We start from the raw sequence: 27,999 nt of genomic DNA on the forward strand, positions 1-27,999 counted from the left end.
AACCCAGAGTGGCAGCACATATGGTCACTTCTGACAGTCATGTGACACAGGCCATCTAACTATGGACCAACATTAAACAAAAGTACAGAATATTTGAAAGAGATGCTAAAACCCATGTAAATTTAGTTGGTACTCTACACTAATATGTATATTCAGGTTTTCTTTCTTTCTTTCTTGATCTATTTTGAAAATAAATGAAAAGAAAAAGCATTGACTAAACGCCAACTGCACAAAGAAATTATAATATATAAGAAATGAGACAAGAAGAGAAAATTAAACATTTACTGAGAATTTACCTGATGAAACAAAATATGTACTTAAGATGTAATAATAAAAAATCAAAGTCCATTAGAATTCTGCCCTGTGACAGCTTTATAGCTTATTTTATGTTAAGCATGAAAGTCATTACAATAATTGCTGAGTAGGAATAGTTCACATAAATACTGAGCTAGTGGTGCTTGTCTGAAGAGAATAATGTGTCTTTGAGCATTGCAAATCTGGATTTTGTATTTCATTCCACATCACAAAAATCATGTGCGGCTGAAATCTATGGACTACAAGGATTTCTCTGTAATAGCAAGGGTCAAGTTTGTCTGCGTTTTTAATTGGGACATTCATACCAAAGGTCCTTACACCAAAATGGAATGTTGGTTGGAGGCCAGCCTTTTCCAGACACATTCCCATGTAGACGTCATCAATGGGCAGCAGAATTATAGAGTGCGACATCTTGTAGATCGTTCTGGCTGTGAAGCCTGACAGTAGAAAGCCGCCCCCTCCACAATATGGAGGATATCTGTTAGACTCGTGTATCTGAACTGGGACATAGTATTTACTTGAAAGCTTTCTTATAGGCTTTACTTTCTGCAAAAGGTGCCCAGTAAAGAGATGTCTACTTCCATCATTGTCTTCTTGACCCTGAAGATACTCGATCATGTTAAACGTATTGGCAAAAATGTCATCATCTCCATCTAAAAGGAATCTGGCGTTCGGGCACCTTCTGTCCATCCACTGTAAGAAAAGGATCTGCTTCAGTGTGAGGTTGAAGAATGAATCATTGAAGTCCCATTGTAAAATGTCCTTGTTCTCATTGTTCTCTAGCTTCAGTAGCCTATTCAGCCTGTGTTTCTCAAAGCCACTTCTACTTGTACCGATTATAAAGACTCGACGGATCCACACACCTTTGTGCAATCTCTCTTCAGCCCATGTTTTCCGCAGAACTTCTCTGCGATCGTAATTCTCTGGAGAACTCTTGATAACCAGCAAAAGGAAGACATCTGCAGAGTTTTGAGCTCCACCACACTTATCATGCACATCGAGAATCATGGGAAAACTCTTACAGTGTCTGTAAAGCAGAAAGTCTTTAATATGATCTTGCAGAGTAGAGAATTCAGGAAGTTTATAAGCTGACATATTTGGGTAACAAGGTGCAGATGATGGCTCAGGAGTTTGAGTTCTGGGAAAATTAGTAAGATTATGAAGCATTTCTTCTATTCGCCTGCACTTTGGACTCACATCCTCTTTAGACTCTATTTTGTTAATGGTTATGAGCAGGCACATGAGACCTGTCAGAAATAATGCAATCATCACCACATTCTTCTTTTTCATCTTGGCACCTGTTTAAGAACAAAAACACAAATCATAGTGTTGTTAGTATCAAAACATATACAACTATATGCCAAGTATTTGTTCTGCAGAAGAAAGTTATATAGGTGTAAAAAATTACATAATTGAAATTATATAAAATTTTACCTTTATGGTATGTTAAAAATGTCTTTTATACCTATAATATCTTTTATGATATCCTCCCTAATATCATTAAGTTATAGATGGATCAGGATTTAACCTAACAATATAGGTTAAATATATATATATATATATATATATATATATATATATATATATATATATATATATATATATATATATATATATATATATATATCCCTAACCTATGATGACCTTCTCTCAATTGTCAGAATCACAGTTTCTAACATTTAGGCCCAATCCCAAATCTATTTTTATACCCCTACCTCTCCCTTTTCCCCTTCCCCGTGGGCCTTAAAAACTAGTGTGAAGGGGAGCGGCTTCAAAATTTACCCCTAGGAATTGGGACAGCACTACAAAACCTGTACACGTCATCATATGTCATCACAATCTCATGCTTCATATAAGATCAGACGATCACGACTGCTGTAGTTATTCCAGCAGGGCTCGAAATTGCGACTATTTTTAAATTATTTATAAAATTTTACCTATGTGACCTCGAAATATATTTGGGAGCATTTGTACAAGTGCAAAAGATTGTTGTGTGTGACCAGTTTTTACTGCAAAATCTTCACCACATGATTTGGGAGACATTCACGCAGAATGCATCCCTGCACTTGAAACGCGAAACGCAGCGCTCAGGAATGGTTTAAAACAGTTGTCATGTCAACTTGCTGCAGTAAACAAAGCCAAGTCCGTAATGCTTGCCCCGCCTTTGCACTCTTCTTATTGGCCCACCGCTTCTCTAGCACTGAAATATCAGCTCAGTCAATGCCTTCTGGCTGGGATGACAGAGAAAGCTACTACCGCGAAAAATTGTAAAGCGCTGAAGATGAGAATGAAGATAACACTGACAGATTTTGTTTTAAAAACCATGGCATCTAAAGTTACAAATGACACATCTTACTTGTGATCATGTGCTGAATGTTAATCCACCATCTACACTTTTCGAAGAGTGGATAAAAGACTTCCATTGGCTTCAAGTGCACTATGAAAAGTCTGTGGGATGGAATTTTCAGGTAACTGCGTGCCACATCTAGCACAAGCTTCTGTTTAATCCTTCATATAATCGCCAGAATTTTTTAAGTTAGTAGCACCGGTGCTACCAAGCAAAAAGGTTCATTTCGAACTCTGTTCAGTGGTTTAGTTATATGAACGTGTTTGTTTAGCTAAGAGGTAATATGTTCACACATTATTGATAGATTAACACATGTACTAGTAAATAAACAATGAATTAATGAATTCAATAGTATTTACATATGGCTCTAAAAACACGTTAAAAAAAGACTAGTTCATTATTAATTTAATAAGGCACTGCTTTTGCTTCAAAAAAACATCTTAAAATTTGCACATAAATGGCTAAAATAGCTTAAACTGAACCTATGAACATGGGCGCTCTTCGTATCACTCCTGTAGGTGCACAGTGACTCTTTGGGGCACTTTATGCAGTTCTAATCATAAAATGGGCAGTTGTAAATGCTGTCCGAAATGCTTTCAAGATGGATATAAATCTGATCATACAAACCATTCAAGAGGTATCTGGGACTCATTCCAGACTAAACTGGACATGTTCACTGAAAATGCATCGGGTTGTTGAAACCACATATGCAAATTTTATGTTATGGGCTAGATGAGAGTCAGATAATGGTGCAAATGCAGTATAAAATGGAAACACCACAGATAGCAGTTTGAGAAATTTGTTTTATTTTTTCATTTAGCTTTAATTTTTGGATAAAATAAAAATGTTAAATTAGTATCAAAATAGATGTTTCATTCAGCCTTTAATGACCTATAATGTCACCTCCTGCAGCCTGAATATAAAATAATTTGTATGCTAAATAAGATATAGCTTATGTTTAGGGAAATGTGCAGGTTTATCTGATGCTATAGTTGAAGTAACCTAGCTAAATTGGCATATTTAGATTTGAAGACTGGATTCATCGGAGATTCATTTTTGTGGTTAAATGTAAATCAAACAGTTTTCAATGATCAGAAAGCTATCCAAGCAGAAAAACGGATGAAGTGACCAGGTGTAAACTAAACCACCCCTATGGAAGGCAATAATAATATGGTCGCATGAACACATCCTGTGCGCTTCTCTGTGTTGTGGCAATTTACAACACAATGAGCAATTCAGTCATTGCATAGATCAGTGAATTTATACTATTTTCATGATGCATGCTCAAGTTCTCTTTTAAACAGTGTCTCATATGGGAAAGTTTCAATGTGTCAGCTGTCAAAGACAAACTATTTACCCCACCCCCTTACCCCAAACTGCATGTTTTGCAAGTTTTCTTGGTGAAACACACCTAATTCCACTCATCAGCAAATTAGCAGACACTCCAGAACCTAAAAATGGTTGAATGAGAAAAGGCGCAAACACAAAATCTAGCTTTGTTTTTGTTGAATTGTGCACGCCATGAGTCTGTTTAATCATCTGTTCAACTCAGGATTGGTCTTTTTAATTATGAGAGACAGTTCTAAATAATGCTGTCCAATATATGTTTGAAAAAGTTATGAGTTAAAAAAACACATGATGCATGCTCGAGAGCCCTTTCAAACATTATTTAGGTATCTTGTTATGGTAAAAAGTGTGTCAAATTATCAGCTGTCAAAGTCTTTTTACTATTTTTTGTCATCAGTATAAAATATATTAAGAATGAGAGATACTGTCCTTGACAAAGTAAATTTCTATACATCGTGGTTTGGGCTGTGTTTTGTAGTTATAAAGCTGGCTGGATATGAGAGACCAGTCCTTCAATTTCTAATGGAGTAAACATAAAAGGCACTGAAATTTCTTTTAAAAATTTGGCCTTGACATTCTGTGATATAAAGGTGCAGTTTGTGATCTGCCTAAATGCTAACCGGTTGGCATAATATCTTTTAAATACAGTCCCTCCCATGTCGTCCAAAGACACGCCTCCTGAAAATGGGAATACGCACATTAAATATGACAGAGACCCACTAGTTCATGTCATTCACCATTAGAAAACTTTATTAGTACTTTATGATACTGCAATTCCCAACAAAAAAACTGTATTATATCTAGCACATTTTCAGGAATGTAGTTAGCAAGAAAAACTTGTCGTCACTCTCTCATCAGTCTCACTTTCTCATGCGCTTTTTCCTAAAGTGACTACTGTATGCTTAGTGCTTGGCCGGCAGGCTGCAGATATTACACTTATTGCTAAGCCATACTTGCATGCTATTTCAGACTGAATATTCAAAGCAGCATGGAAACAATATTGGGAGCACATTACAGGTTGTCATTGTTCACAAATGAACCAATTTAGTATAAAATCTTCACCTCAGTAAAGCAGGCTAGGCGGAATACCATTATTTACTTATATTTTGTTGTTAAACTAAATAAAAATGTACATGCTGTAAAAGGTCCCTTATGAAACTGAAAGGTCACATCAATCATTTGCCGGATGATTTCAGTTGCCAAACAACACTTATGTCAAAGTCCTTTTAAGTGTATTCTATAGTCTTTGCTTCTATGCATATAACTTATTTGTAAAACAACACAATGTACATCAGCTTTGGGTACCCAAAATAGTTTTAGAACAGAACTTCACCTTTCTAAACAAAATACTTCAGTCATTGTGTCATCCTTCCTCCAGCGTGCAAGAGTAACTCCAATATTAATTCAGGATTTTTAAAAGTTTTGATATAGCATTTGTTTTTAGCGCTGTCACTCGTGTCCACGTGACCAAGGCTTGCGTGAATGCGCATCGGTGGATCTGCATGAACAGGTGCGCAGTTGTTCAAATCTACATTTGCTGACAGACAGTTTGGGCTACTTATCAGAATTATGGGAATTATCCGCCTGACAATATTTAATTGTATGAACATTTTTTAGTCTTATGCCTTACCCAGAATTTAAATACACATATAAATACATTTAGAGCATTTCAACATATGAAGAGACTTTCAACCAGCACCACAAAACATGTTTCTGAAGACAATCAACGACTGCACCTTTAAAGGAAATCAAGAAAATTTTAGTCTTCAATAACAAAGAACAGCTTGTAAGACCACGCAAAAATGTGGGAGCCTGAAAGCTTCAATATCATAGTTTAGTTGCTATTCATGACACTAAATGGAGTTGATATGCACTCTAAAAGTACAAAATCATTTAGTTCCATTGAATCTAACTCATTTTAATTCACTCAAGTAAGATACACCAAATTGTTAATTTGGAACTATAGACAAAACCACTGTCTGGAATTAGCCTGAAACTGTTGAACTGGTTTATCAGATTACAGATAATTCAGATCAGATAACGGTATGTTGGGTAAGTGATAAACACCTGCTACCTACAATTATACAATTATTTTAATAATCAAATAATCTGTTGACTATTAGCCTAATATTTTTTTACTGTCAATGATAATAAATAACTAAAATTAATAACTGTTATTCCACAATTTTCCATTGGAAAAGTATTAGTTTTTCTTACTATAGAAGTCAGTGGTTACAGATTTCCAGCATTTTTTTTACATCTTCTTTTGAGAGGAGAATTTTTATTTTTGGGAGAACTGTTCCATTAAATATTCAATACCAAAAGTTGTCAGAGTACAGATCAAGATTTCATAATGCAACAATTGAAACAATAAATAAATGAGTCTGTTTCTGTTAAACAATGATGAAACAGTTGTTTTATAAATAGTCTCATGGTTTAAAAGTAATAATATTTGTGAAAGCACAGTCTCCGTTTATAAATTCGTTCAAATAAAAGGAAAATAAACTGCCCTTTTACTCTCTTAAACTTTTTTTGATAGTGTTGGTTTTAACATCACATGATTTTCCAGCCATTTCCTGGCTATTTTAATGAGTGTATGTTTGTTTTGTAATTTAAATAGTAATTCTAATTTACTGTAATATGCATAGTAAGATAAGGTCAAATGTATTAACAGTGTAATACTGTAAGCTGATTACTATTAAAAAAAATATACAGTCACTGTCATTCTCTACTGTAAGTCTATTTACTGTAAAATAGATTACCTGTCAGTGAAAAAAAATCAGAAGAATAAGTTTATTTTCTGCTGCATCAGAAAGAGAGTCGCTGTCTTTGCCAAAGTAATTGTATATATATTGTGGTTTAGGCAGAGTCACTGGCCAGCTGTTTGGAACCAGTAATACAGGAAAGTCAGAGAGATCAGAACTGCAAATACCAGTGAAGTTACCAGACAAGGTAGTGAAATTCCTTTTAAATTTTGGCTTGACATTTAGAAGACAATAATTAAACTTCCAGTCTTGATAATGAAATAAAACAATGAAACTTTATTGCAATAAACAGGCAAATAGGACAACTCATGTGAGAGTCTGAACGCTTCAATACAATCGTATAGTTATACCATTCATGACATTTACTGCATTGAGTTGATATTTTAAGTTAAATATTGAATTAACAATAATCATGAATTGCAAACAAAATAATCTATGTCGCATTGACTTTAATTCATTGTAATTTCACTCATGTACAAACACTTTGTAAATATACAGGAAACAAAACTCCTCACCTCTTTTAAGGGCCTCTGAGAGATATTTTGTTTCAAGTAAAGCCAGTGTGTCCGACACAAAGGGGAATCCTCGGATGTTTGTGAGTTTCTTCATGAAAAAGTTATGACTGAAGCTGTATTTTACTTTGCACTTTGAAGGACTGACGAAGTGCTTTTAAACCAATAGTAAGTCTGTATGCAAATACCGTCACATAACCGCTGCCTGGAATTAGCCTAAAATATCTGAACTGGTTAATCGAGATAACAGTATGTTAAGTAATGGATTTTTCTTTGATAATTGACAGATCTGTTGATTGTGAATTCAAATGATTTTTTAAATTTTATTAAAAAACTAATTGCAGATAAAAAAGATAAATAACTAAAATTAATAACCTTTAATCTATATCCTGTCCAAAACTGTTCTCCATACAAAGTGATTTCAGTGCTAATCATTACTACACTGTAAAAATTGTAACGACAAAAAGTCAAAACAAATAATCTTATGCTGCTTTTTTAAATAAGTTAATCAGGTTTCAACATTTTTAAAGGTTAAAGGAAAGTTAAAGTAAAGTTAAACTTAATATTTTAGTCAGTGTGCTAAGTAAGTTGAGTTGACTAGAAAAGTTCATTTGATTCAACGAAAAGATTTAAGGCAGTGAGAATTTTTTTTACAGTGTATTAAGAAAGTGATAGCCTAACTAATTAATAAACCTCTTTTAAATATGCACATGTAAAGTTAATGCTGTCTGTGTTGTGTTTATTTTTCTTCTCAAAAATAAGATGTATATCAGTTGTGACGATTTGGCATTTTAATCTGTTAACACAAAAGCACAGATTTTACAGTGTGCCATGTCTTCGCCCTTATAGATCTTCTTTTCCATGTGTAATCAGTGCAAAAAGGGATAGAAAGGGGTAACTCTTAAACCAAATAAAACCAATGAGTGATAAAACATATCTGATAACACAAAGCACAGGTTTTAGTGTGTCTTCACTTTTACTGTACGTTCACGCCGAAGGCAGCGAGAGTCAAAATTCACTACATTGGCCTTGTATTTAAATTAACCATTGCAGCATATTAGCATATCGCTTACGTTACAGCATAAAACCCTGCATTCTAGCATTTAAATGCTGCACATTTTTTATAAAATATATTTAATGATAATAATAATTCCTTACATTTATTTGGTGCTTTTCTGAGCACTCAAAGCACTTTAACTTAACAATGGATGCTCAAGTTGTAGCATGTGTTGTGTTATCCAATATGTCCATATGTCTGAAATATTCTGAAGCAGCAATATTGTTTTGTATGGTTATAGTTAGCATAAGATAAAAAATTTTTTAAGACAAAAAAAGCCTGTCAACTCACTAGTAATCTTTTTACTGTATGTCGCTGTAAGACAACATTGTGAATGATTGTAAATCTGACCACAATAGTCAAACCCCTGGGGACAAATGTGGTCAGAACAACCAACGTTTACTGGACAGTGTTCTCTGGACTCGTCTCAAGCAGAGGACTTCGATATTCCGATTGCTTGCCGCCAAACCACGTCATAGCTCATTACCTTAAAGTTGACTTGATTTCAACTCTCTTCAACGTCCACACCAGCGATTACGCAACGCGATGCTTTTCACAACTTATCGCCACCAGCTCCCATTGAAAACGAATAACTTCCGGCTACTCTCACCGCCTTCGGTGTAAATGCACAATTATAGCTCTTCTGTTAAAAGAACAGTGCAATACATTTAACCTCAAATATGGTGAAAACATAAAAATAATGAAATATATGTAAAAAATGAAATGATAAATATTATGTAAACATGAAAAATATAATTTAAGGTAATTTTAAGAGTTCATAGGATATAAGCTTATTAGTAGCTTAGCAGACACTCACCTCTCCCATGTGCAATCAATGCACAAAAAGGGAAAATGGTTCAAACTTAAGCTTCTTTAGAAATGTAAAGACACACACATTGACAAACTCCTGAGGTATACATTGTGCAATTCTGTAACTGAAATGCATATGAAGTTAATACATAACAGGTGAAATTTAACCTGTTACAAACACATCACTCTTTGTAATCCTAAGTCTCGGGCCTCGGCCAAAACATTTTTTCTAACACGTGTATCACATATACTCAATACAAAACAATGAAATTTGAGGATAATACTGACAGTGGTTTAGTATTTTCCATAGTAAAATCTGTTTGCACAGAAAAAAAGACTAACTTTGAACAACCTGACGATGAATAGGTTGTGACAGAATTTTTCGGTGTACTCTACCTTTAAGACCCTTCTTAGAAAAGCAGTAGTGTGTGATCTTGGCATTGTTTGTGTGAGAAGTTTCATAAAGCTAGAAGCCAAAATGCCTCGTGAATGCAAGCTTTGTTTTTATGCAAAACAAGAAGTGCAAATGTGCGGTTTCATGTGGGTTTTAATTCCAGAAGGGATATCTTCAGATCTATATTAAGAGCAATAATCAAAACGATCTGTTTTAAATAATGCTGTGCAATTTAACTTGATCTGATAATTTTTCATGAAGTCATGTGACATAAACGCCTCATCCATGTTATTGAGCCATGGTGGGTTAGGGGGAAAGTGTATTCTTGTTTTTTATTCTTACTGTTTTCTACTTTGTGAAACCTACAAGAGCCATGATGTGTTTTACATTACAGAATGTTACAATAATATAATTCCATTACATATGATTATGAATAGGAAATAATTTAGCACTAGGTGTAGGAAAATGACTAAAACTCACTACAAACTTTCAAATGAGATTTTGTGTTATCAAGGAAGTGGTTTTTTCATGCCGCAGAACAGATACACTTTGGTTTAAAAAGAACTGCAGCAGTATATCTTTATTTGCTCTGAAGTATTAGGTAGAGCCCAAATGATCCACAAAATCCTTGAAATTTTTGGTTTTAATGTTACATAATTTGCCTGCTGTTATTAAGCAAAAAGAATATGAGTGTAATATTCTGTGTTGTTTTTTTAAGACATGCAAAATAATATGCAAAATGTGGATGCCACGGACACATTTTTTAGAGATGTAAGGGGAAACAGGAATAGTTGATACTCTTTTTTACATTTCCTTCAGATTCTCAATGGTAGTTTGTACTGGCAATAAAGACAACGTTTTGATCCCTGAGAAATCAAAATAACCTTTGTAGGTGTTGGTGTAAAAATGTTAGTATTAAGGATATCTGTAAGCTAATGGGGTCTGAAACAGTGACATAATTTGCATTGCGAAGTTATAAACATTAAAATCTTCAGGTTTGTCACTTTCAGAAAAATTAACCAATAAATTATTTGACATTCTCATATTTCAGTTTCTCATCAAATGTGACCAAATAAGATGCTATCTAGTATCTGATTTGTCACACCTCCTTCAAGATGTTATTGCTAATGCTGAAATTAGTCGAAATATGAGATGGAATGGAATTGAAATTTGTTACTCACCGTGTTTTTTTATTTGGTGAATAGGCTAGTACTAAATAGGTATACAAACAGTGTAAATATAATTTTCTTTGAAATTAGTAAAATATGCTTTCATGTTAAAGGTCCCGTGAAGTGCTTAGAAAAGGGTATTTGTATTCAGTGCTTGGCATAGGCTTTACTGAAACATGAAAAGCGGGTGGGACATAGAGTAACTCCCTGTTTTAAATCATTATGCAATTTATGATGTACAGTATCGTGTCGACAGCAGCAACAACAACAAAAAGCAACTACAGATTTTCCATAGATTTTCCTTTAGTTTGATTTATTGTTTATATTATGTTGCAACGTATAAAATGTACCACAGCATACATTTCTGGAGAGCGCAAATTATGTAGCCAGCGCTACGTTTGGGTGCATGTCATTTTTATTTTGTACACAGCTGCTGTGGGATTCATGAAAAATAACTGCAAAAAAAAAAAAAAAAAAACCCTGTATAAAGAGTAAGGACTGTTGAAAGTGTTATGAAATTTAATTACGCACGCCAATTGTTATTAAATTAATTCCAAGATTACAGTGAGATTAATCTAGATTTAAAAAATAATATATGCCCACCTACAGTATTTATACATTATGATTTTTTTATATATAAAAAGATACTATTATTCAGCTTAAAGTGCAATTTAAAGGCTTAACTAGCTAAATTAGGTAACTACAAATCTAACTTTGCAAGAATAACAGTGGTTTGTTCTGTAAACAATCAAAAAAATATTGCTTAAGATATTGCTTAAATGTGTTTAAAAGCAATTAAAAACTGTTTTTATTCTAGCCAAAAAATAAAAAATAAAAATAGAAAACACAAACAAGACTTTTTCTAGAAGAAAAAAATTATAGAAAATAATGTGAAAAACTCTTTGCTGTTAAACATAATTTGGTAATGTTTGAAAAAAAAAAAAACATCACAGTAGAGCTTATAATTTTGTATTATAGATAGGTTATTCCACCATGATTCTCACTAACACACCCATCTCGGAAACTTGGTGGGCAAAAGTAATTTTTGAGTTTCCCCACACCATTTGCGGTGGTGTGCGTGTGCATTTAACTCAAAGATACAATTTATCTGACATGACTTGACTTGACTTTCGACCTTCAGTGACGTTCATACTTATCAGTTGACAAGTACTAATTATGTCATTCCAATTTTGATGTCTGGTGCGTTCATGCCTTTTTTTTATCAGCAGAAGATGGCAGTATACCCTCTTTTGATAAATTCCTAGAAAATACATGTTTGTTAAAAGGAATAGAACACCTCAAAGTAAAAAAAATCTGGCATCATTTACTCATCCTTCACTTGTTTCAAACCTGTTTAACTTGTTTTCTTCTCTTGAACATGAATAAGGATATTTTCAAGAAAGCTGAAAACTGATAACCATTAACTTGCATTTTCCTATCTTGCATTGTGTTCAGTAGAATAAAGAAATTCATAAAGGTTTGGAACCACATGAGGGTGAGTAAATTTTCATTTTTGGGTAAACTATCCAGAACTATCCCTAGAAAATTTTTTTTGCCAAAAGCATAAAAATCTATATTAAAAATATAACATTTTCATAGCACCGTACGTCGGTGGGGGGGTTGTCAATCATACTATCATACTAAAATAATTTGTGACTCTCAAAAGTGAAAGTTCTTGCAGAGGTGCACTAAACTCACACGGGAAAGAACTGGACATTCATTTCATGTTTTAGTTAACTAATTCTTTCAATACAACTCTCTCTAAAGGGTAAAAACGCATAAGAAATTTGTTGTTAAATTAATTTTAGCAGACGCAACTGTCTTTCATTTTCACATTTGTTTGTCAGTTGGGGATTAGGTCTATTAGAGTAACATAATAAAAGGTTTTGTTGGACACTGCACTGTAGTCTACACTATTAATTTTATAATTTATTATATTCATTATTATTAAAACTAAGCTATACAATTGATAAAACGCAAAACCCTCTTTAATGTTTGCTTTCATTTTGACATCGCTTAATGTTGTAATAACAAACATTCCATTATGCAGCAGCAGTCTCAAGTTAGGACACTTAAAAATGTCTTTTGAGTTTAAAGATGATCAGCCTGTGAAGTCAAGTTTACAGTGTCATAAATGAAATGGGTGTAGTGCATGAGTAAAAGGGATTTGCCGCATCAACCTCTCAGGCTGAATGATAATCTTTAAAAAATATATGCCAGGGTTCCATGCTAAGGATTTTTTCTACTGGCCCGATTGATTACTGATTTTTACTTGCCCTGCCAAAATTTTCACTGGCCCCACAAAAAAGAAAAAGAAAAAAAAAGAAGTTAATAGTTTTTGACTGTGTGTGTGTGTGCGCGCGCGTGTGTGCGCGCGCGTGTGTGTGTGTGTGTGTGTGTGTATACACAGTTGAAGTCAGAATTATTAGCCCCCCCTGTTTATTTTTTTATCCAATTTCTGTTTAACGGAAAGCAGATTTTTTTCCAACACATTTTTTACATATAATAGTTTTAATAACTCATCTTTAATAACTCATTTATTTTATCTTTGCCATGATGACAGTAAATAATATTTGACTAGATATTTTTTAAGACACTTATATACAGCTTAAAGGGACATTTAAAGGCTTAACTAGGTTAATTAGGTTAACTAGGCAGGTTAAGGTAATTAGGCAAGTTATTGTATAATAATGTTTTGTTCTGTAGACAATCTGAAAAACAATTAGCTTAAAGGGGCTAAAAAATTTGACCTTAAAATGATTCATGAAAAATTAAAAACTGCTTTTATTCTAGCCAAAATAAAACAAATAAGACTTTGTTCAGATGAAAAAAATATTATCAGACATACTATCAAAATTTCCTTGCTCTGTCAAACATCATTTAGGAAATATATATTTAAAAAAAAATTCAAATGGAGCTAATATTTCTGACTTCAACTGTATATATACACGTTTAATTATTTTTTTAAAAGTTTTTTTAAAGGAAAATTATTCAGTTCATCAAGGCAACGTTTATTAAATTTAAAAAATGTTAAATTGTCAAATATTTATTAAAATGTTAACAAAGTGTTTTCTTATTGTATAGTTTCAAATAAAATGATTACTCCAGACATTATTGCTTTTATTAATATTACCATTAGTAATAATAACAACATTGATGATTACAACAATAATAATTAATATTAGTGATTTCTGAAGGATCATGTGACTCTAAAGACTGGAGTAATGAAGCTGAAAATGCATCTTTAAAATCACTGGAATAAATTAAATTAAATGCTAAACTTTTGAACAGTTATTTTATAGTGTTACGTTTCACAATTTAACCTTAATTTTAAATTTTTCACACTTTAATTTTAACAACCCACAGATATCGTCACCAAATATAAATCAGAGAGGTCAGACTTTCTTATACAGAGCCTCATTTCAGTTGTCAGGTTTTGTAAAAAATCTACTGAATTAATCAATCTATTAAAGAAACGTTGGCTAAAATTCTGCATTATAGGCTTAAATTATAGAGAGACAGCATATAAAAAGGTTTCTCACTGCCGAGCGGGGTGTTCTCAACTACCAAATATGTAGCATTTCTCGTCAATGTCTTTTATTTATCACTTTCTCTTTTGTATCTGGCCATCTTTGAAAATGCCTCTGCCATACATGGCTGACTAGCTGGGTGTTTGCGTTTAGAAGAAAGGTTGATTATAGCCTACGTGGCTTTTTTTCCCTCACCGCTGTCAATCGCCACTGGCTTGCATGGTTCAGGACCCGTGGAGCTGCGCATCGATGGATTTGCTCTTCAGTGTTTGGACTCTCAGCAGTGAATATTAAACCACACTTTAACACTTAAAAAAAAACCCTAGAGAAAGCTTACTCCAAATTAATTGATTTACGTTTCTCGGTCGGCACGAATCCAAATTGTTCCCACAGATGTAAGATTTGGTTTTCCAACAAGACTCACAGTTGAACTTGAACTTGCTGAATCGCAAGTTACATTTATATATAACATTATATTTATATATAATGTTATATATAAATGTAATATTTGGGTATACTTGGGTGATAAATAAAAATACTTGGGTGATAAATAAAAATACTTGGGTGATAAATAAAATACTTGGGTGTTATTTTAAATAATAAACTCTTTAAAAAAAAAGAGTTCTAAAATAATAAATATTTTAAATAAATAAAATACTTGGGTGATAAATAAAACACATTGACGAGAAATGCTACATATTTGGTAGTTGAGAACGCCCCGCTCCGCAGTGAGAAACCTTTTTTCCGAGAAATGGGGGCGGCGGAACAGAAGCAAGAAACCCTCTCGCACGGTTGGGAAAAAGTATCTGCATTTGCGCTACAAGTACACCGTCTGAACGTGCAAAGTCAACATGTTAGTTTTGTTTTAAAGTGCGTGATGTCATGTACTACCACCGGTGGCAATGGACAACTGCGGTGGCAACTGACCACCGCAGTGATGCGGTTTTCACGGTGACCGTCACAGCCCTACGCTCAACAAAAATGACTGTGATTGGCTCATAGTTTCAAACAGGTCTGAAGGACTCAATTAGGTTGATCAGATGTGTTTTTATTAAGGATGGAACTGTGCAGAGCTGCGGCCCTCCTGGAACTGAGTTTGACACCTGTGGATAAGGGCATAGGGATGAGCCTTTCCGAATGGAACCCAGCATTGATCCCACCTCAAAAGTAAACTTTGTTACAAATTATTGCATTGCTTTTATTGTTATTATTATCAATCAACTATTAATATAAATCTATATTATAAATGTAACTAATGACATGCTGTTTACAAGAAATTATTGATTTATATAGATTTAATTTTTTTGTCCTAAATTATGGGAACCTGAAGTCAGATTTTCATTCATAATATGTTCATTCTGTAGATTTTGAAATCTTGCTTTGTTCGATTGACACACTTGCCAAAAACAATGGCTTATGGAAAAAAAGTCAACATGTTCAAAAGGCAATAAAAGGATGTTTTTGAGAAGAGATTATAGCCGACTGTATGTGATTTATCTTTGTTTTGGAGAAAATACAACATAATATCACAAAGAAAGTTGTCACCCACAGAGGGCACTATTGTTTACCTAATAACACAGGAAATCACTCAATGATGACACCCTTTCATAAAATGCACAAGGTCTGAAAAAACTGAAGAGAAAGAAAGACAAAGGTTATAGAGTTTAGCTGTTTAAATGCTGTTGTCGATGCTTCAGATTAAAAAAAAAGAAAATCATCCTGATAACCCCTGTTTATTTACAACACCCACTTTGAAGAGACTGGTGTGTAAAAATAAAAGAAAGAAGAGTTTTCTATTCAGAGGTTGTTCAATTTGTTATCAGTCATGATGTTAATTAATTTAGTTGAACTCCTTCTATCCTTCTACAAGCTACACAGTGTATAGTAGAATGGGGGATGTCGGCAAACAGTTCATGTAAATTCAGTAGATTAAAAGTTTGGTTTGGTCAATCAGAAAGGCAAAAATTAAAATTCCCATAAGTCACTTGTCCTAAAAAAAGAAAAAAAGAGTTCTAAAAGACTAGCTATTTTTTTTTTCAGCTCTATCCAAAATGCATAGTTTTTTTTACAGATTCATAGATAAATCAGTGTATTTACACAACGGTCTTCAGTGGTTGAAGTTATTGTTGTAAAATTAACCTGTTTTTGCAATAGAGTTTATTCTAGATCATCATCTGAGATGTATAAAACAACATTCTAAACATATCCTAATATTTAAATGGATTATGTCCAACAGCTTGTTTGTTATTCGCTTGTTAAGTCGTGACGTATGAAGCACTGTTTTGGGGTGCAAGCTGCTACACATTTGAACTGAGAAAATAATCGTTTATGACAACTTTTTAGTCATAACACACATTAAAGTTCATTTGATATAAAATCATAGTGTACATAACAGGCTTTGGACTTACTGCATCACATACATCAATATTTTAACTATTTATAACAAAATGTATCACTTTTTGGCCATCTGAAAGTAGGCATGTATGCTTATATATGGAGATAGTGATTTTTTGAAAGTATTACATTGCTTTGCAAATGTTTATTATTACCATTTGATGAGTCTCCCAATACAGTTTGATAGAGCACTTGGACTTGGACCGCAAACCACTTCGCTTGATGTAACACTTAGCAAGTGGATACAGTTTTATTAAAAATAGAATTAAATGCAAGTTTTTCTGTTTCTTTTTTCTGTGCAGGTGCTGTTGTTTCAGTTTGCCTGCTGTATCGATTGTCTACACAGCAAATAAACAGAGCAGTATGCACTGAGGTATCCAAGAACATGTTGGCAGGCAGTTAAAATGTGCAAATTCAGACCAAATCAATCATACACAGATTTGAAACCACTTTAATATCAAAATGTGAAAAGACTTTACAAACACCAGAAACACAAGCTATTGATCATGGTTATGGCTTTAATTACATTTAAACTTTCTATTGTTAACCATTTTTACAGCAAACTATTGCCAATTAAATGCTAAGGTAAGAAAATTAAACAATATGTCAACTGTGCAAAAATATCCTTCAGAAAACCAAATTTAATAATACCAAGCACTCATTAAGCCAAAGACAGACAGGTCAAAGAAACATGAATAATGAATTAGGAAACTTTAGTCAAATATTCAGGATTTTACGTGTAGTTTAATGCACGTCTCCATTGAGTAAGATTACAATGCCATAAATGAATCTGACTTAAGTATCGAACTAAAACAACTTGATATAGGTGCTGGAGTTTTATGTATCACAATTAATCAGCATTTAATCATGTCAATAAGTCAAAATGTTCACTCATGTCAACATACTTTATAATCTTTTTATAATTTTAAAACCGATGTGGATTGCTGTTTTCTGATGTTACAGATTATTTAATAAATCTGATTTGCAATTCAGCATTTTTTAATTCACATTTTGTGAATTCTTTTAATCCAGAAGAACTTGAATAATAAAAAGATTTCATTCAAATTCTGAATGTAACTATCAGTAACTTTCCTTTGGTTAATTAGCTAATATATTTTTTCCTTTGAAAAAGTTTTAATCCACCCTGTTCTTTTGGTCTTTGCACATTACAAATCTGGGTTTTGTATTTCCTCCCACATCACAAAGATCATGTGTGGCAAAAATCTGTGGACTAAAATAATTTCTCTGTAATAGCAAGGGTCAAATTTGTCAACATTTCCAGCTGGAACACTCAGACCAGCAGTTCTTACGCCAAAATGGGATGTAGGTTTGAGGCGAGCCTTTTATAGATTGTTTTCGGCAGAGCAGCGCACTTCCAACTCACTCCATCAGGTGGAAACCGGATGTCCCCGTAATCCATATGTGTAAGATTTTTATTTACTTTTTTGTTTGTTTTTTTAGGACAGCAGTATCTCCAGCAGAAAAGATATCCAAAGATGCTGTTTTAAATTGTTAGGAAATCTGTTTTTTTTTTTAAAACAAATGAAGACAGAAGAAGTCAATGATCCATTTGAATTATTTAGCCTAACATGCCCATGGCTATAATGGTAATGCATGAATGCCTTGTTTTTATATGCTTGAGACTTGACATCATTTAGTCTTGATCTCACTCTGCAAAGAAAATTGTGTTTAAAGGCTGTTAAGCGCCCTCTTGAGGATGACCACTGATTGTTAAATACTATTTTAAAACATTCAATGTAACATCATTTATCTTTAAATAATTGTGTTGCTGTTATTGTTATTATTATCATTCCACTAATAATATAAATCAATATCATAAATGTAACTAATGACATATATACTGTTCATTAGAAATGATTCACTCATATGGATGTTTTATTTTTATTTATTTTTTTGTCCTAAATCATGGAAACCTGATGTCAGCTTTTCATTCATAATATGTTCATTCTGTGGATTTTGAGATCTGGCTTTGATTGATTGACGCACTGTACCAGAGAAATTGCTTCTGGAAAAAAAATCTATTTGTTGAAAATGCAACAAGGCGGTATTTTTGAGAAGAGATATCTGCTGCATGTGATTTATCTCTGTCCTGGGGTCCGTTCTTCGTACGTGGATTACTCAGTTAGCTGGATTTGGATATTGACGATTTGACACAATCCAGGATCGTTTCGTTCTTCAAAGCTGATCCGAGAGTTGTTGTCATGGCAACAGTTCTGCTAGATCAAACCTGATCGGGAGCAGGTTCAAATCATATAAACAGGATTAGATCGGTTCAGTTCAAGCAAAGATAATACAGAAAGTATGTACCGAGCTCTGATATTTTCTTACAGTAAAAGTTATATACACTTGGGAAAATAGTAAATATTTTTTAACTATATATATATAAAAGTTATATTCATTAATAAAATAAATAAAGTTATACATATTAATAAAACGTATGCAATCTGCACCCTCGAAATGAAAGTACAAAGACTGCCACCTGGCGGTGCAAAGAGAAAACTTATTGATATGAACTTTTTAGATCGCTTTAGTACAAATTGTGTATAATAGAAATGCACAATATGTGACTTTTTTTAAAAGCAATAATATATTTATGCAGTCATAAACATGTTTTGAACGTTAATATGCCAGTGATGCTTCACAAAAGTTGCAGACGCCTTTACCAATATCAAAATGCTTTTGTAAACAACCAGTTATTCTTTACACCGATTAAAAAACGGATACTATAATAAAGAAAATCTTTTCTAAATGAAGAACTAAATACATTGATTTGCATTGAAATACATGATGAATACTCTTGTCTTGACAGATGAAAGTGTAAAGCCTGCAGCTCACAACAAATGTGAAGTTACTGCGTGTCATATTTAACAAGCCGTTTACTGCTAATTTGATGTAATTTTGCTCACATGGATAATTGAATATTAATCAGATGATGTCATTACGCTGCTGTGCCGTCAGCCAATCGTTGCATTGCTGATCATGATTTCGAGGATCGATAGATCTGTCCTTAACAACAAACGCAGCGATCTCAGATCAGTTCATCCAGATATTCTAATCTGATTCGCGAACTTGTTTGGAGAACCAAATTAGCGAGAGATCAGTTATCAAGATTAAAAGATCCAGGATCTGCCAAATCATCTAAGATCATTTAAGCGAGGTACGAAGAACGGACCCCTGGGAAAAATACAACATAAATAAAAATAAAAAAAACACAGAGAATCTTTTCACCCACAGAGGGCACTATTGTATACTTAATAACACAGCATTCTGATGCAGGACAGCCCAAAAGTTAGGAAATCACTCGATGATGACATCTTTTATTGACCTAATGTACAAGGTCTGAAAAAACAGAAGGGACAGAGAAAAAGAAAACTAAAAGTTTAGAGAGTTTGACTGTTGCAATGCTGTTATCGATGCTTCAGATTAAAGAAAATAATGGAATTATCCTGGTAACCAGAGGTGGGAGTAAATCACACATGTGCAAGTCTCAAGTTATAACCTTCAGGTATCAAGCAAGTCAAGTCATTTTTGTCAAAGTCAAGTCAAGTAGAGTTACTGCTTATCTCAAGTCAAGTCATACAGTAGCTTGGTCTAGCAAGTCACTTTCAAGTCAATCAAATTTTTGTTGATTTTGAAACTTTTGCAATTTCTTTTGCATTTTATATTTACATTTATAACTTTCAGGGTTGTATGTAATGCGTATTATACAAAAACAGGTATTTATTTAACAAAAACATGTTATTTCGAGTCCATTAACTCAAGTCTAGTTTCAAGTCATGACAGTCAAGTCCAGGTCAAGTCAAGTCTTTTTTGGATATTTGTCAAGCAAGTCTAAAGCCCTAAATTTTGTGACCCAAGTATGACTTGAGTCAAATCATGTGACTTAAGTCCCTCATCACTGCTGATAACCCTTGATTCTAGATCATGATCAACATTGTAAAGCAACAATACTTAAAAAGGAATTTATGTTACATGTACATTATAGCAAAAAGACATTACATTATGAGGGTACTAATGAATGTAAAAAGCCCATTTACAATTAATGTTTAAATGGTTTATTTCTAAAAGCCAGTTGTTTGTACAGTTTTATTGAAAATTGAACTTTTTCCTGTGCAGGTGCTGCTTGCCTCCTCTGTCCATTTTCCATCAGTCTACACAGCAAATAAGCAGAGCAGGTTGCACTGAGGTATGCAAGTACTGTACATTTTGACAGACAGTTAAAATGTTCATTGTAAATTTAGACCAAATCAATCAAACACAGATTTGAAACCACTTTAGCTATTGTTGGTATAAAGTTGTAAAATTACTTTCAAGATGGATTTACAAACACCAGAAACACAAGCTATTGACCATGCTCATGACTTTAATAACATTTAAACTTTCTATTGTTTACCATATTCATGGCAAATTGTTGACTATTAAATGATACGGTAAGAAAATTAAACAATAAATCACTGTAAAAATAAATATCCTTCAGAACACCAAATTTAACAATAACAAGCACTCATTAAGCAAAAGACAGACTGGTCAAAGAAACGTGAATAATGAATAAAAAAAATCTAGTAAATCAATACAAAAAAAATAAATAAAAGAAAATCAATACAAACAGTAAATTGGATCCCAAAAAATATCCTAACATACAATAAAGTGCAAAAGTCAACTTCATTTCCAAAAGGCAACATTCATTTTATCATTACTTTAAAAAATCTTGATCATATTGAATCCATCAAGCTATTGTATTTTGCTTTGAAATATCTTTACATACCCTGCTCTTTTGTTCTTTTAAAATGGTTTTTTTGCACATCGAAAATTTGGGACAGTAAAAAGCCTCCTCCACCACAATAGGAGGATGAATGTCAGACTCCTGCATATGAACCAGGACATAGTATTTACTAGGGATGGGAAGATTAATCGATATGTATCGATACGCGGTCATGCGCGTGCACGATGCGAGTGCATCGGTTGAGCAGCAGAGGATGAATGAAATTTTGGAAGCAAATCGAGATGCATCGGTTTTTGCGAGATGCATCGGTTTTTCCAAGATACAGCTTATATTTTTATTATAGAATGTATTTTTTATTTATTAACAAGTGTTGTCAACCTGTTTTTGGCGCATAATTTAATCGACCTACATAAAGTAAGCCTTAGCAACGGATTTGCGGATGTGTACACTTACACTACAACTCAGTGTATCAGGTGTGCGGATGAAGCTAGTGGTGCACCCTCAGAAAGCGCGAGAAGCAAAACAAACATTTTATTCCCCACTGAGTTTTAAATCTAAAGTATGGCAACATTATGGATTTAAAGAGCCCATATTATGGGTTTTTGAAAATTCCCCTCCATGTAGTGTGTAACACAGCTCTAAGTGAAGTGAAGTATCCAGCTAAGGCTTAAATCTGTAAGAATACAGTGTTTAAAACGGTTGATTCATCTATAAAAGAGTCGACTCATAGTGCTTCGAACGAGTCGCCTTGATACCGATTCATTAGGTGTTTCGCCATGACGTACGAACGAAACCAAGTTATTCACGTGCACGCGCAAACCCGGGAGATTTCAAACCTGAGGCCCCGCCCTCTGACGCAGAAACCCAGACACACACACACACACCCACAAACACACACACACAAACATGCCGGTCGATTGAAGTCACACTGCAGATGGACATTATCGATTCTTTACCCAGAGATGAAACCTCAGCATTATAACCAAGCAGTTGGAAACTTCTGGAAACTACAGGCTACAAAGAATACTTCATCTGCGTTTGTTAAAGTAAGGATCAGTAAAGAATAACTTACTAATGGACGTCAGGATGAGTTTCTTCCTCCATTTCTCAAATGTAAGTACGTGCGATTAAAGTTGCCTCGTTGACTCTAGCTTGCAAATGTATTTAGTTGTGATTTGTTACTTGTAACCGAGTGTACTGTATCAGGTTAACTGGCTATATTCTCTTATCGCGTGCAAAGTCACGTTAAAAACGCGACGCGTGCTGTTTGTTTACGGAGCTCCGTGGTAGAGGTCTGCATTCCCGCGGCTGTCCCCGCGCCAGATTTCTGCGGCGCGGGAATAAATTTCCGAATCAATCGCGGGAGCGGTCGGTAACAGGTTTAATTTGGGACGGGAGCGGGCTGTCTAGCAATATCGTGGATATTACTATGCGAATGAGACAGAGCTTTGCCTGCCTGTGTGTCTGCTTGTCGCTTGTGTGTATGTGTTAGTGCGCGCATATGAGAGAGAGAGAGAGAGAGAGAGCGAGCTCTGTCTGGCTGTCTCTGGACTGTTTTGCTGGGTGATTTTCGGTTATGTTCTCCCCCGCTCTTTAGCGGGATCGGGCGCGGCGGGTAGAAAACGGGGCGGTTCGGGCACCGGGACAAGAAATTCTAAATATAAGCGGGAGCGGTCGGGTTCAGGCTAAAACCTGGCGGGTGCGGGCGGAAGCGTTGTCGTCCAGAGGTGTGTGTGTGTTTGTGTGTGTGTGTGTGGCAGCTAAAATCCACGCCTACACTATGGAGCGCGTATGAACTGTGATTACTTTTATATTGCTGATTAGCTATTGGGCATTTCATTCTCTGACTGAAGGCAGTCGACCAATCGTGACAGACTGTCATCGGTCCAATCAGCGCAGATTAGCTTCGCGCTAAGGAGGGGTTTAGGAACAAATGAATCACTGGACGATTCATACAGGAGTCGCTGGGATAATTAGGTAAAAATAAATGCAGATTATAAGACCATGAAAGTGTTTTTTGACTTTGCATGCATATTAGACTGTTGTTGGAGACCCTTACAACCAAGATATGACCCTATTTCATGTATAATATGGGCTCTTTAAGGATGGACGACATGACAGGACAGATGCAATTTGCAAAATGTGCTGCGCATTTGTAAAATACGCGGGCAGTACGACTAATCTGAAATCTCACTTGAAGCGGCGCCACGGTGTTGTTGTGAAAGCATCTTCCAGTGTTCCTGCATCCCCGGCTTTCGCACTGCTTCAACTGTAGCTACCAGCTCCAAAAGTGGTGAGAAAAGCATTGCAAGTTTTTTTTCCATGCGCAACAGTTTTGTGCGCTCTATGCCAATAACGAATGCTATTGCATTGTTCATCTGCAAAGATATTCAGCCTAGTGTCACGGAGAACGAAGGTTTTAAACACCTCCTCCTGTTAATTTTTATTTAATTATAATAATAATAATATTAATAATAATAATGATAAAAATAATGGGTGTCACAGTGGCACAGTGGGTAGTTTGACCACCTCACAGCAAGAAGATTGCTGGTTTGTTATATTTTTATTAGCCTGTTGTTTACAGTGACAGTGATGTTTCAAAGCAGCATAACACTGCTAGTTCACGACCTTAAGTTTTGAATATTCAGTGGCAAAATATATCTTTGTAAAACTTGTTTTCATAGTTGAAAAGTTAAATCACAATTCTTGTTGTGCAATGCTAAACCTTTAAGTTGAAAGAGTGCAAATATATATATTTTAATATATATTGCACTTATACATTCTGTTTATCTTGAAAATACTTAAATAATATGTGCTATATGTTCTAAAATGGCCCTCTACTGTAAACTGACACTTTGGTTCTGAGAGAAAAGCCAGTTTGTAAAAAAAAAGTCTTGGTTTTGCTTGGTTAATAAATAAATCAAACTCATTCAATGGCACAGCATCCTCTTTCACATCATCACATAAACTTGATCTAATTAGTGCTGAATTATCGCATTGTATCGTGATATGGGTGTGAATCGTATCGTGTTGCATCGCAATATGTCACAAATGTATCGCTAATATATCGGATCGTATTCTTTGTATCGAGATGCGTATCGGATCGGCATTATAGCTTAGATGCCCAACCCTAGTATTTACTTGAACACTTTCTTATAGGTCCTAGGTTCTGGATGATGTGTCCAGTAAAGAGATGTCTACTTCCATCATTGTCTTTTTGACCCTGAAGATACTCGTTTAGGTCTAACATATTGGCAAAAATGTCATCGTCTCCATTTAAAAGGAATCTGGCGTGTGGGAACCTTCTGTCCATCCACTCTAAGAAAAGGATCTGCTTCAGTGTGAGGTTGAAGGAAGAATCATTGAAGTCCCATTGTAAAATGTCCTTGTTCTCATTGTTCTCCAGCTTTAGTAGCCTATTTAGCCTGCGTTTCTCAAAGCCACCTATAGTTGTACCCCGGGCTTAACATTAACACCCACCAAATGCGGGTAGATTTCAAACAGACAATCCCACTAGCCACTTTTGGCCGGTTGAAAATAATTTTTAAAGGGTCACGAAACACCAAAACACATTTTTTGAGCTGTTGACAGTCGTATATGTGTCCCACACTGCTAAAAACACTATTAGGACACCTATATTTCACAAAAAAAGTGTAAATTGGTTGTTTTTGCGTTATTTCAAGCAAATTAGTACTTTCTGTTTGAAACGAATTTTTGAAGCTGCGTCACGGTCATGACATAATAGCCTGTATTCCAGCGTGCAGACTGGGCGTCTGTGCCAGAGTGAGTCTTATTACGTCTTACAGTGTGTTGCATTAATACATGAGTAAGGCTTGGTTCAAACCAATCAGCGCGCTCTATTGTGCAACTTCATTAATATTCATTACTGTGTTTACACGACATAGACGCCACGTTGTGTTGGCAAAACAAGGGTGAAGTGTTGCTTTTATAGTTTGCTGCCGTTAAGTTTCGATTTCTTTTTCTCTCTGTGAGAGCTCAGAGTCACGTGTGGATTACAGTGTACGCGACGCTCGACAACAATAACTTACGTGTCTAAGGAGGATTATTGTTTACCTGAGAGCTGTTCTCATCTGCAAACGCTGAGATCGGATTCGCTTGTAGTATTTCTCTTCATAAAGACGCGGCTCTAGTTGCTGTGGATTGTCCTGTCTCTACAGATTTGGTAAGTGAGCGACTAGTGCTCTTTGTTTATTCAGTTTGTTCGTATCGAACTAAGTTAACTATTGCACCGTAACATGTTAGGACCACAACCAAACTTTAACCTCGCGTAGGGTTTTTAACCGCATTTAGTGACCGGAATAACACACGCGGCTTTCTGACGCTACCTGCCGTGTGCATCTAAGTTTCCAGAAAATGCTGAGGTTTTTTTTTCTCTCATTCGCCGTGCGGTATCAAACATTGCATGAAAAATACACGCTTAGAGCAGATCCTTGAATCAAATATCTCGTTTGTCGCGAGGGGCATGAATGAATTCCCTGAATGAAAGAGCCAAACTGCAGTTAAAGTCCACCATTTTATAATTTGGCAAATAATTCCACCACAGATGTCCATGTAGGTTAAACACCATCACTTTCTACTGTGTGTGAGTATTTTGACTGAAACTCGCACGTGCCCAAATAGACACTCCTACACCATCCCACTTTAGTTCCTCCGACACTCCCCCCTAAACAGAGCTGGACACGCCCACTTTTCTGACTTTTTCCAAAGTAGAGGTGTGAAAACACCCTGCTGAAACGAGGGGGTTTCATGGCCCTTTAAATTGTAGTTTTCTTAAAAGCAGGGTTTGACAATATAAGGATGACGCAATATGCGCGCAAATGTGCTCTTAAAATTGACAATTAAAATAATTGTGATCACGCAAGCAGAAGAAAGCAAGTGAGTACCGAATGATCACTTGCGCTAACAGCTGATGTGACGCGCGTGACTTCTTAAAACGAGTGCGTGCGACTGCTTAAAACGTGTGCGCACTCCCGTTTCCTTTCGTGAAGCAACCATGTCTGGAACAGGACCTGGAAACGCAACTGTGATCGGTTCTCTTTCAAAGAGACTAGACAAAAAGTGATGAACATGCACCCACAGTCCTGATGCTTTCAAGTGTTTAATATTTGTCTTTTTGAAAAGCAGCACCGGTTGCTTTCACTTTGAACAGATTATTAATTGGCCTAAAGTTAACCGTGTACATGTGATCATCCTTTCCTTATCACACACGGTATGTTTTTTCAACTGCTTTCATTTGCTGGCGATTTTATTTGCTTTTATTTTTCTTAAAATGGTTTATATATAATTTTTTTACACTATTGCTTTAATGAGAGAGTAACTTTCTATTTATGTGCAGTTAACTGGTGATTTGAGAGATCTTTAGCCAGGACAGATTCCTGTGCACAGTTTTGATGCATGACAATAATTATTTTTTAAAAGTCAGTTGCTTTTTTTTTTATTTTTAAGAAATGTTTTGTTAAATAAAAAGTATAATATACAGCTATATTTAGCTTGATTTGACACATTTAAAATTTGTGGCTAAGAAATAATATTGTTTAGTGTGGTTATAGAGATAAATTTGGTTAATCCTTAATTTTGGTCTCTGTAAAGTCATGTGAAAAAAAGCTAATTGCCATATAACACTATAAAACCACAATCCATTTGCTCATGCTCATTGAGCAAGCTCATACTCGACACACAAACAGTGAAATAAATGAGAAAACATGTGGACATAACACAAAATCTAAGTCAAATATTTTAGCATGTCAAAGTCATATTTATGCATATAAAATATATTTTCCCAACAACAAAATTATGGCTAGTGAAAATGCAGAGTGGCAAGTAACATTGGAAAACTACTTGCCACAGTGGCCGGTGATTAAAAAAAGTCAATGTCAAGCCCTGGTTGCCCCAATTAGGAAGATTCGACGGATCTACACACTTATGTGCCGTCTCTCCTCAGCTCATGTTTTCTGCAGAACTTCTCCGAGATCGTAACTCTTATTGGTAAAGCAGAAAGTCTTTGATATGATCTGGCAGAGTAGAGAAATCAGGAAGTTTATAAGCTGACATATTCGGCTGATAATGTGAAGACGGTGCCTGAGGAGTTTCAATTCTGGGAAAATCTGTTTGATTATGAAGCAATTCTTGTGTTTTTTTTTCTCTTTCAATTCACATCATCTCTATTGTCATTTTTGTTAATGATAATAAACAGGCTCACAACACCTTGTCAGGAACGGGGATAGAACCCGGGTCTCTGACGTGAGAGGTGAATGACTTCCCTACCGAGCTACTAGGAGTTGAAGAAACCACATGAGGAAATTTATTATTAACAAAAAATCTTCAATGAGAGATAAAAGTAAAGTGAGGCAAAAACAGAGACCTCCAATATTCAAAAATGCAAAACTCAAAAAATAGGCAAAAAACTCCAGAACAGAATTTAAAAGATATAAGTAATTAAAGAGCTTAGCAATATAACTAAGAGGCTTTACAAAAAGTAACTCACAGTGGTTGACAAGCTTGAATCCACAATAACTGAGCAAAGAACTGATGAAACTGAGGTTTTTTAAATACAAGAAACTAAACACGGCACATGTGAAATCAATGACAATGATT

At 34.8% G+C, this 27,999-nt stretch overlaps 1 protein-coding gene and 1 long non-coding RNA gene across 18 annotated transcripts in view; one reads left to right on the plus strand and one right to left on the minus strand.

The window, feature by feature from the left end:
• Positions 1 to 27,999, plus strand: part of si:ch211-126g16.8 — a 103,321-nt gene that overhangs the window by 15,395 nt on the left and 59,927 nt on the right. For 7 of the 16 annotated variants that reach the window (XR_012384166.1, XR_012384167.1, XR_012384163.1 and 4 more), the window contains exons 3-4: positions 16,943 to 17,013; positions 20,778 to 20,847. This is a non-coding gene — a long non-coding RNA (si:ch211-126g16.8). Of the gene's footprint in view, positions 1 to 6,872; positions 6,962 to 15,302; positions 15,414 to 16,942; positions 17,014 to 17,894; positions 18,065 to 20,777; positions 20,848 to 27,999 lie in introns of all 16 variants that reach the window. The other 9 variants (XR_012384162.1, XR_012384165.1, XR_012384159.1 and 6 more) reach the window with 5 other exon arrangements.
• On the minus strand, positions 269 to 27,951 carry b3gnt3.1 (UDP-GlcNAc:betaGal beta-1,3-N-acetylglucosaminyltransferase 3, tandem duplicate 1). Of its 2 annotated transcripts, none has more exons than XM_073909386.1 (2): positions 27,890 to 27,951; positions 269 to 1,613 (listed from the first exon to the last, which is right to left on the minus strand). In XM_073909386.1, the coding sequence occupies exon 2, from the start codon at positions 1,603 to 1,605 to the stop codon at positions 433 to 435; it is 1,173 nt and encodes a 390-aa protein (XP_073765487.1). In that variant the 5' UTR covers positions 1,606 to 1,613; positions 27,890 to 27,951; the 3' UTR covers positions 269 to 432. The 2 variants fall into 2 exon arrangements, with proteins under 2 accessions (XP_073765487.1, NP_001009903.2); NM_001009903.2 differs by lacking the exon at positions 27,890 to 27,951 and adding an exon at positions 7,290 to 7,371 and having other exon boundaries at positions 349 to 1,613.

Source organism: Danio rerio, chromosome 8, assembly GCF_049306965.1.
Source record: "Danio rerio strain Tuebingen ecotype United States chromosome 8, GRCz12tu, whole genome shotgun sequence".
NCBI classification, from domain to species: Eukaryota; Metazoa; Chordata; class Actinopteri; order Cypriniformes; family Danionidae; genus Danio; species Danio rerio.